Source organism: Daktulosphaira vitifoliae, unplaced genomic scaffold (genome assembly GCF_025091365.1).
Source record: "Daktulosphaira vitifoliae isolate Bord-2020 unplaced genomic scaffold, ASM2509136v1 Scaffold_1, whole genome shotgun sequence".
Lineage (NCBI taxonomy): Eukaryota > Metazoa > Arthropoda > Insecta > Hemiptera > Phylloxeridae > Daktulosphaira > Daktulosphaira vitifoliae.
In genome coordinates, this window is record NW_026099572.1 from 27553988 (window position 1) to 27565505 (window position 11518).

At 24.3% G+C, this 11518-nt stretch overlaps 2 protein-coding genes across 2 annotated transcripts; both read left to right on the forward strand.

Annotated features, from left to right (window-relative positions):
• Positions 1-617: 617 nt before the first annotated feature.
• LOC126903347 (EARP-interacting protein homolog) lies at positions 618-2821 on the forward strand. Its single transcript, XM_050681501.1, has 7 exons — positions 618-753; positions 816-950; positions 1011-1205; positions 1822-1945; positions 2013-2163; positions 2248-2388; positions 2446-2821. Exons 1-7 carry the CDS (start codon positions 718-720, stop codon positions 2729-2731), a joined length of 1068 nt encoding a protein of 355 aa, XP_050537458.1. The 5' UTR covers positions 618-717; the 3' UTR covers positions 2732-2821.
• A 2020-nt stretch (positions 2822-4841) lies between these two features.
• Positions 4842-11240, forward strand: LOC126903326 (delta-1-pyrroline-5-carboxylate dehydrogenase, mitochondrial). Its single transcript, XM_050681475.1, has 12 exons — positions 4842-5351; positions 5871-5950; positions 6581-6714; positions 7014-7061; positions 7151-7365; positions 7834-8005; positions 8670-8857; positions 9552-9774; positions 9840-10018; positions 10140-10328; positions 10391-10509; positions 10651-11240. The coding sequence occupies exons 1-12, from the start codon at positions 5302-5304 to the stop codon at positions 10764-10766; spliced, it is 1713 nt and encodes a 570-aa protein (XP_050537432.1). The 5' UTR covers positions 4842-5301; the 3' UTR covers positions 10767-11240.
• Positions 11241-11518: the final 278 nt, after the last annotated feature.

The window sequence follows — 11518 nt, forward strand, 5'->3', positions numbered from 1 at the left end:
AAAAAAAAAAAAAAAAAAAAAAAAAAAAAAAAACACATAGTAAAACCAATACCTTCTCAGCTTCGCATCGAAGCTAAAAAATCCCCTTTTCCAGTATTCACTAGTAATGTGAATTACAAGTAATAATAACGACACTACTTGTAAAATAATTTTAGTATAATTTAATTTCTGAAATAAAAAGTAATTTTATTTTAATTTCAATTAATTATACATGGATATTTTGAAAATTTTCTCGTTCTTTATTTTACGCCATTTATTTATATAAGGTGTGATTTGTATATTATGTAATTGTTTCTACCCGTGTAGTTTTTTAAAATGTAGTTAACCATATTATCCCCCACAGTAATGAGTTGTCAAATGTATCGATGTCTTTTTATTCAATATGTTATCTTAAAATCTTTCCGCCGAAAAAACTTAAAAACACGTTTATTGCTTTTTTTAATTGAATAATTTTATATTATTTTTATTATTAAAAAATCTGAAATGTCTTTGGCGTGAATATTAGATAACTGTTCGCTTTTATTATTAAATATAGTTTATATTGTTTTTACACACTACGACTTAATATTTGGAGTTATAGCCTTAACCTCTAAACTATCATAAACAATTTCTACTAATATTTCGGTACTGATAAATATTTTATCACAAAATATGCATCTTATCAAATAATGTTCCAATTCGTATGTACCACCAAATTGGTCACATCACTCATATTAAATGGATCAGCCCTTAATTTATGGCGTTGAGTTTCAAGTAACTTGATAGAAAAGAATTCATACAATTATAATTCTTAATAAAAAATATTTTTTATTTAGGCAAGATCATTGTGTTCTCAACATGCTGAAGTTGATCAAGTTAGTTTTTTAATTGGCACACAATCATTGAATACTCAAAATAATCAAGTACATTTAGTTAAATTACAAGAAAATTCTAATACCTTAACATCACAAGTACATATTTTTGTATATTTAAAAAAATAAATTTTAAATTAAAAATTTTTTTTTCACAAGGTATATGAACATAATTGTGGAGAAATCTGGTCTCTATCAGCTTCAACAATAAATAAGCAATTAATATCCACTTGTTATGCTGATACAGAAAAAGATTGTGAAAGGTATTCTACACTTTGGCGGTTACCTGAAGAAGATGGACAATTAGAAAAAGTTATAAGTTTTCCAACAGAAAAATATGGTATGGATATCAAGGTATGGCTCATTTAATTAATTTTCTAATGTTCATTTTATTACTAATAAATTTTGAAAAATAACTTTTTTTATGAAAATCTGAATATATATTTTTTTAATATTCAAAGCAATCAAATTAAATTTAAATTGAATACATTTGTGACAGTACATCTACTCATATCTACAGATTATTTGAATAATTTATAAAAGCCTTCATTATTAGGAAATACCAGTTTTCAAATAATTTCTGAAAGATATGATAAATAATAATTATTTATATTTATATATATAATTATTATATTCAGGGATGTTTAGCTAATAAAATACTATCTTCTATGTGTAAAATCTTGATATTTTAGAACTTATTTAAATACTAACTATTTTAATATGAATTAATTTAATTATTTATTAAATTCATCACTAATTAAAAATAATCTATAAGAGTATTTTCATAATGAAAATCATTTATTTTACAGAAATCTCAATAATTTATTTTTACAATTTTGTACATAGAGGTTTTTCCACTAGAACAACAATATAGTATAATTTTCTTTATATAAAGTTATATATAATATTTTTTTTTGTGAATTTGAATTTTATTTATCTTGATTTTAATACATTTAGCTATTGCAATTAGGTTACTTCCTTTCACCCAACAAATGAATCATACATGGCATCAGTTGTTGATAATAATGTATTATTTTGGGATGTAGATGAAAACGGAGTGAAATTGGTTAGTAATGTTATTTTGGATGGAAAAGGTAAAATTAAATAATTATTCATAATTAAACAAGCATAACACTTTCCCAATTTTTTGTTTTATATTAGGACAACCTCGATTTACAACTGGGAAATGGAATCCACAAAGTGTAAATTTACAATTTGTTACCTCTGATGACTGCAATATTAAAGCATGGGATTTGAGATGTCAAGCTAAAATAGCTTGGAGTTTAGATGGGGCTCATAATCAAATTATAAGGTTTTATTTTTAAGGAAACTATTTATAAATAAAGTATTTATAAAATGATTGATAATTCTGTAACAATTATTTTTTCCTCTAAAGAGATTTTGATTTTAATCAAAATCGCCAATTTTACTTGGCTACTTGTGGAGATGATGGATATTCTAAGTTTTGGGATATAAGAAATACTAACAAACCAATAATAACTCGTTCTGATCATTCACATTGGATATGGTCAATTAGGTACTTAATTTAAAATATAAATTACAAATTGATGACTAAATTAATAATTTATTTTAGATATAACCCTGTTCATGATGAATTAGTAGGAACTGCTTCTAGTGATGGTCAAGTTTTAATAACTCGTTTGTTTGGTATATCTTCTGCAGCACTTGAAAATGAAGAAGATAGTATAAAAACATCATTAGATGATAAAGTAATAGCTGTATGTGATCAGCATGAAGATTCAGTTTATTGTGTTGAATGGTCTGCTGCAAATTCATGGATATTAGCCTCTTTAAGTTATGATGGACGCTTGTTGCTTAACAAAGTACCAAAAGATGAACAGTTGAAAATTCTATTATAAGTATTTAAAATATTTGTTGACTACTGTATAAAAAATATATTTTATCAATAATTAAAGTGTTTTCAAATATATCATGGTTTTTTTTCAAAATTATTATTCTAAGTTTCTGTTTGTGTTTTTAATGGCAATTTTATTAATTTTTAATAAACATTGGGAATTGAGAATGTGTCTGAATTTGGACTATTGCCTTCTGATGCAAATATTTAGGTTATATTTAAGACATGTACTAATGAAGATATTAAAAAATAAAAATTGATCACTTGCGGCTAATTATTTAATATTAAAAATTATATATATATATATATATATATTAATTATTGGTATTATTTTTTTGTGTGGTCTTTTGGGTTAAATATTTTTTATATAATTTTAATTTTAAATAATGATATTATAAAATAATATATATATTTATTTGTTCTTCTGGAAATAAATCAAAACAAGATGTAATTTATAAAACTTAGATATTCAAATACATACATATATATATGTTAAAAAATATATTTTAATAACTTTGAAGTATAAATTTTATACTTTAAAGTTAGCATTAATGTTATATATTTTTATAAAAAGAGTATATATCTAAATATTTTTTTTCATTGAGTGTACAAATTATTTAAAGAGTTATTTATAAAAATAGATAGAGGCATAAAGCTTTCATAGTATGAAGATTTGGGGAAAGGTAATAGACAGAAGAATAATAGGAGAAACATGAGTAACAAAGAACAGTTTGGTATTTTGCCTGAAAACTCAACAATGGAGCTAGTTTTTTGTGTAAGAACTAATAAAAAAGTTTAGGGAAAGAAGAAAAAGCCGTTTATGATTTATATAGATTTGGTGTATGTTAGAATACTGAGAGATTTCTTTAAAATAAGTATTAATGAGTAAAAAGGTACATTGATGTAAAAGAGGATATGTATCATGTAACTTGTACTGGGGTAAAAAGTGTGGACAAATTAACAGAAGATTTTGGGATAAGAGTAGTAGGGCACCAATATTCTGATTTTAGTACTTACTTATTTTCTTCATTGATGGATAAAACTACTAGAGAAATACAAGAAGAATAAGCGTGGTGCATGTTGTTCGCTAACAATATAATACTTAATACTTTAAGACAGAGAATTAAGTTCTGGTTGGTAAAATGCTGAAAAGTGTCTGGTGTATGAAAAAGAATTTCAATGAGGTTGGAAGGTAAGTTCGATAAGACTGTTGTGACTATGATTCAGAGTGTTGGGCGGTTGACAAGAGGTGTAGCAGAGATGGATTAGTGGAGTGACTAGAGATAGATAGGATAAGGAACATATTAGAAAGTATAGGTGTAGCGCCAATTGGGGATAAGATGAGAGAAACTAGTTTAGGATAAGGGTTGCAAATCCTAAGTAGTTGAGATAAATGCGAGAAAAAAGAAGAAGAAAAATTAAAAAAATAATTAATATTTGTGTAAAAAAAAAAACTAAAATTTTTTAATAAATTTCTTATATCAAAATTAAACGGAAATGGAATGTATTATACAAAACTAAAAGTATATTTAAAAATATTAATTAAAAATTATAAAATATTTAACTCAATAAACCTAAAAAAATTCGTGAATATGTATTTCAGGAACAACGTTGTTACCATGATCAACGCTTAACATATACTCATTATAGTCCATAAAAAGAAATATGGATTATTTCCAAATTTTTCTAAAGAAAAAGTTTTATGAAACAAATTTTTTAAAAACTTCCTTGATAGAGTAGTGGTTTGTTTAAAATATGAATATAATCTATCCATAATTTTAAGTCTTATATTCAATATATATATTTGAATGTAGCATTCATTTAGTACGCAAAAATAGTTATTTAAAGGTTTCAGTAAAGTATTTATAAAAAATTTTGAAAATGTTGAGTTTGTCATTGACTAAGCGCAATTTCCATATACATATTTTTGCAATTTTATTAATTATCATTTTGATACACGCCATCATTCTTACCTAGTGTGTTTATTTAGATATCACTAAAAAAATATGAACAAAATTAAAAATTTATTTTGTTTTTCAATATTAGCCGTCACATATGTATGACGCGCTAACGGTGTTATCAAAGGGCTGTATTGTTTGTGACAACAAATAAGCAGCTGTAACTCGTAATTCATACATGACACACTGCTTATATTATGCCTGAAGTATTAACTTGGCATTTTCACTTTTAAGTTGTAAAAGGCGGAGGTACCTGCAGCAGTTTACATTTATTCATAATTCATTTTGTTCCAGTTTTAGAATCGTAAACATTTTTACTTGTTGGCAACGTTTCTACATTACTGCTTACATTGCAATTATCATCATATGAAATTCTTGTTTATTTAAAATAAACTTGAGTGCGTCTTCCATGCATTATTATAAGTTTTCTTTATTTGATAGCTAATCAATAAATAATTTTTCATATTTATCGTTCTACGATATAATTTATGTATCTATATTTTTATACATTAAGAAATTCTAGTCACCGTTCTTGGTATTAAAATAAGAAAATTATTGAAAGTTTTTGCTCTACTTATAAGTATTGATTATTGAACCGTTGTGTTGATATAAAAAAATGTTGGCCAATGCAAAGAAATATTTGTTTTCAATCAAAGGATTTCAAAAGTAATGTACCGACATTGACATAGTTTAGTTTACAACAATCCAGTGTTTAGCTAGTGCCATCTTAATACTAAAATTTTGTTTATTATGTATTTAGATAAAATTTAATTTTACCTTAGATTGTTTAATATAAATTAGTTAAACTTAATACTTATAAATTAAATTTGAAAATTCTTTTTATATACTTTTTATTCACTTAAAAACAGTAAATTACATAATATTTTTACATAATACTGTTTTTATCTTTCATGAAACATTCACTATAATTTATCATTGGTCAAAAAAAAAAAAAAAAATGCAGTGAGAGAATGAAAAAAAAAATCAAAATTAATTTGGGAACTTAGTTATCTTATGGCTCTCTAATTCGAGTATTGTATTAATTAAAATAGTAATATCTACTTATCTGTTCTCTGTTACCATTAATTAAAATTTTCTCTTTAATTTATAAGTTTTACAAAATTATCTACACTAGTTTATTAAAATAATAAAAATTATTTAATAGTGTCAAAAATTTTGTTACAGATTGTCTTCCCAAGATTTTGGTTCTGTGGTACTTCGTCCTAGAATTAAAGAATTTACTGTAAAAAATGAACCTATATTAGGTAATTAAAGTCTGTTTACTTAACATATTAAAATTAAAAGTGTATTATTTATCATTAATAAACATATCAAGTAATAGTAACATTAAAACGAATATTTGTGTAAATATTGGTATCTTATCATATAATTATAAGAGCTATTACATTATTTGCTTAAGGTCAAAGAATCATCTCAACTTTAAATTTAATAACAATTACTAAATTACAAATATTACAGTTACCTTGTATACTAAAAACATATGTAATTTACTATTCTATTCATATTATTTGTATATTGTCTGAGTAATTAATTTTACCATTATATTCTTATATTTTCTCATACATATTTACTGAATAGTCTTATTTATTAATTAACTTCTCTTCTCTTATTTTTTTATTTTTAAATCACTTTCATCTCAATTTTTTTAAACTTACAGTTTACTCTTTAGTTTTTCTATAAATTTCTAGTGAGATTATCAGAAATTATGTGAACTGATCAGCTAGAAATTTATTATACCTTGATTTTTTTTTTCAAAACTACATTAATGTTCTTTCCTTATTTATCCAATGAAATCAATTTATTAATTGAAGAGACATAACATAAATTAAATTAACTGTTTTCTGTAATTTAATGAAAAGTATTTTTTTTTTTAGGATACACTCAGGACAGTAAAGAACGTAAGGAATTAGAAACTGAACTCAACAGAATTTCGAATACCATAGAAGATGTACCTATTATTATTGGAAGTGAAAAATTCAAAACTAATGATATTAGATATCAAGTCATGGTGTGTATATTATTATAGCTATCACTAGGTATACATTTTTAGCTCTTAAGTTATATAGATTGATGACTACCCACAAAAAAAAAAAAAAATTAATGTTTAGATTAAAAATAAAAATATTTATCCATTAATATAAAATTTTTATTATTTTTTAACTGATTATTTCAATTTTATAATAATTTTTTTTATGTAAAATATTAAGTTACAAATTAATTAAAAAGAATTTTAAACTTATTCAAGATAGGCCTTGTATTAAGTGATTCTTATTAAGAACTATTAATGTAATAAATATGATTTTATAGCCTCATAATCATGAAAAGAAAATAGCAAAATTCTACTATGCTTCATCTGTAAGTATTATTAGTATGCACATAAGTATAAGACACATAAAATGGTGCTTCAGTTATATATATATAAAAAAAAAACAAACAAAAAATAGGATTTAGTAGCAAAAGCAATCAATGTAGCTACAGAAGCACAAAGAAAATGGGATGCTGTACCATTAGAAGATAAAATTGATATTTGGCTTAAAGCAGCTGATCTAATGGCCAACAAATATAGGATGAAGTTGAATGCAACGACTATGTTAGGACAGTCTAAAACAGTCATACAGGCAGAAATTGATTCTGCGGCCGAACTTATTGATTTTATCAGGTAAAAATTTGAATTATTAAATTTTAATAGAAAATAAAATGAAATAATCATAATTAGTAAACATTTTTATATGTGTAATTTTTTTTAAGTTATCAAAACACTTATTGATAGTCTTTACAAATTTTTATTTATTTGATAGAAAACTAAGTTATCTGTTGTAACTGGTGGTAAAGTTGTTGGTACACTTTAAGGGAAAGTTAAGGGATTGTATTTCCCCTTTCAAATTATTTGCAGTCTTTTTTTAATTATTCGAGGTTTTTTTTTTAATATTTATTTATTATTTATTAAATATTTATTTAATATGAGTAAAAAAAATTTTGGTGACCAAAAAAAAAAGTAATAACCTACCTTATCCTCCAAAATTATTTTCTGGTTGCACTACTGGTTGAAGTTATTTATGCTTGTAAATATGTTTCCAACTAATAATTGTTTAAATAAACTGTGGAGTTATGAATTATTTTTTTACAGGTTAAATGCTTTTTTTGCTAAAGAATTAACAAAATATCAACCTATTAGTGAAGATAATAAAGTCACGTTAAATAGTTTACGCTATAGAGGACTGGATGGTTTTGTTGCAGCTGTATCGCCATTTAACTTCACTGCAATTAGTGGAAATCTAGCTTATACCCCTGCATTAATGGTAATATCAAAAAATCTAAATAATTATACACTTTAATAATTTGAAAATAGAGTACCTCAATGGCATCAATTTATCTTTCTTATTCAAATTATATTAATTAAAGATAAAATATGATAAATAACATTATTTTTGAATTTTTTGTTGGAAATCAGATCATAAATATACTTTAGCTCAGTTTAAAGAACTTTATGTTCCTACTACAGTTATTCTCTTGATGTTTATTTTTAAAATACATCAAGATCTAAATTATTATAATAGTAAATAAATTTTGAGAGAGTAATTGGAAGCTGTATGAACAGTTATGAAAATTAATGTTGGGGATGAAGAGGTAGAGGAAAACAAAAAAGAGATGGAGGGATATTATTGAATGTGATATGAGGACAGCTGATGTGTGCATAGATGATGTGGGAGATTCTGTCTAGTGGAAGTTTTGGATAAGGGTGGCCGATCCCAAGTAGTTGGGATAAAGGTGAGGAAAAAGAAGAAGAATAAATGTTTTGTTTTAAAGGCAAAAATTAATATTTTTTATCATTTTATTTTTATAAAATTGTGTTGGTGTTAAAGGCTTATTAAAAATAATTAAAAAAAAAAAAATGTAATCTAGTTGACATTTGATCTAAATTACCTTGGTTTTTCTACATACTTATTAGTATACTTACTTTAGGGATGTTCAGTATTATGGAAACCATCAGATACCGCTTTACTGTCCAACTGGGCTATTTATGAAATAATGACTGAAGCTGGTGTTCCAGCTGGTGTCGTAAATTTTGTTCCTGCAGATGGTCCTGTTTTTGGTGATACAATAACAGCATCTTCAAATTTATCTGGAATCAATTTTACTGGATCTGTCCCGTAAGATATTATGAAATAATTCACACAATTTATATATAGTTTAGTCAATATTGTATGATGCCTCAGTGTAATTATACCAAGGTTCATTTCATTTGGTTGAGCTTTTAGATTTTACCACTTTTTATTAGTAGTAGTTTAAAATAAGCAAGAATGTTTAATTTTTTAATTTTAATAAAAAAAAAAGTATAAATATATTTATACTTTTATCATGAACAAGTAATAGAGTTTTTAAAATACAATATAAAATTATTTTTATGACCATAGCAGATGTTAGTTAAACAATTATAAAACATAATCTTTAATATTAAAATAAAATAAATGAAAACAAACTTAAATTAAATTAAATCTTAAATTCTATTAGAATATTAAATAACAACAATCAATTTTTCATCATTCTATTTCCCTAACTTAAAATGCTACAAAAGGTAGTTCTTAGCTAAGCTAAAGATTGACAAGATGGGTATTGTGGCTGGCTTAAAGATCAGACACCATTAATAAGAAAATCACAAAAGAAATCATGTTTTCACCCTAGGGGTCAAACCCACAATCCTGTATGCTGAAATGAACATTTTTATACACTAGCCCCGGTTGACCCCTTATTAAAATAATAAATGTGTCATTAAAATAAAATATTCATTAATATTTGTAAAATTTGCTTATTTAACTATTATTATATCTTATATTTGTATTATAGAACCTTTAAACGATTATGGAAACAAGTGGGTGAAAATATAAATAACTACAAGAACTTCCCAAGATTAATTGGAGAATGTGGTGGTAAAAACTATCACTTTGTTCATCCTTCAGCTGATGTAGAATCTGTTGTTAATGGTACTATTAGATCTTCATTTGAATATTGTGGCCAAAAATGTTCAGCCTGTTCTAGAATTTATGTGCCTCAATCTCTTTGGTCTAAAGTAAGTTTAAATATAGTTCTTAAATAAAATATTAAATTAAAAATTATATTCTTATTATCACACAGATTAAAGAAGGATTACTAGAAACTCGCAAACAACTTAAAATAGGAGATGTTGCTGAATTTGACTCATTTGCTTCGGCAGTAATTGATAATAATGCTTTCAAACGTATAAGTGGGTATATTGAACATGCAAAGAAAAGTTCTAATTTAAAAATTATTGGTGGTGGAGAATATGATAAAAGGTAATACTTTTGTGTTACATGAGTGTTTTCATGTATTATTTTTTTATTATATAGAGAAATATTTCAAAATTTTCATTATTGCAAAACTTATCATAAATTCCATATGACTATTTTTTTATAGCAAAGGATATTTTGTACAACCTACAATTGTAGAAACCAAAGATCCTTTGGATAAGATTATGATAGAAGAAATATTTGGACCTGTATTAACTGCTTATGTGTACAATGATTCGGAAGTTAAAAATACCTTGGACCTTGTTATAAATTCCACTCCATATGCTTTGACTGGAGCAGTGTTCTCTCAAGATAAGTATGTTATTTTTTAAAATTATATCCCAATTCTCATTATTTGTATTTTAATTTCTTTTATAGGAGTTTCTTAAAACAATCTATTGAAACACTTAAGTATTCAGCTGGAAATTTTTATCTTAATGACAAATCAACAGGATCTGTAGTAGGACAACAACCATTTGGAGGAAGTAAAATGTCAGGTATTATAATTATTAATTACTAGTAATAAGTAAATCTGTATGTATAAAATTAAAATTTTAATAATCCAGTTTTTAAATTTTTAACTTATTTTATGTTTAACTTTTAAAATGCCTTCTAATTATTGTTTCATTTTCTTTAAGGTACTAATGATAAAGCTGGTGGACCTCATTACATTTTAAAATGGACATCTCCACAGTCAATAAAAGAAACATTTGTACCGTTAACAGAATGGAAATACCCATATATGAAGAATTAGAATATTGTGTTTAATTTAGATCTGATTTTTTACAGTAGTCATCTATAATAAAACTGTGATATTGTTTGAATAGCTCTTCTAAGTTTAAAGAGGACAAGAAAAGCAATCTCGGATTCCTATATTTAATATTATATATTAGAAAATACTCAAGTATTGCATTTCATTAGGAATTGTTATAAACTCAATAATTATTTATAGAACTTCAGTGTTTGTTTTTACAATCTTTTTTGACATTTTTATTTTTAATTTTCCAAATGACGTTTTTGTAGGAGTGTTTTATGTATTATATATAATATTTTATTTTAGTATTATGATAAATTCACAGTATTTTTAATTGTTATATTTTTAAATTCTCATTATTGAGTTAATGAAAATTAATGAAAATAAATGTACCAAATGTATTTAACTCTAAATTGTTATTTATAAAATTGTATAACTTTTATTAATTATACTAAACAATAATAGACTTGTTAATTTCTAGTCTTGTGTTTTAATATCTAGAAAACAAATATTAGAAATCTTTGATAACATTAAAATTAAAAGATAAAAGTATATTTTTAAATTGTATATAATTAGTAGAGTTTGGCTTTGAACAACACCTATGATTAACTTCGGTTCATATTTACAATATTTCATTTAAAAACAAAATAGTTTTTTTTATATAAATATACAAATATTTTGAGTATAACTATAAAGTAACAAATCAATATTATTTTTGAAAATCAATGTCACATGTTAATGATCAAATTAAT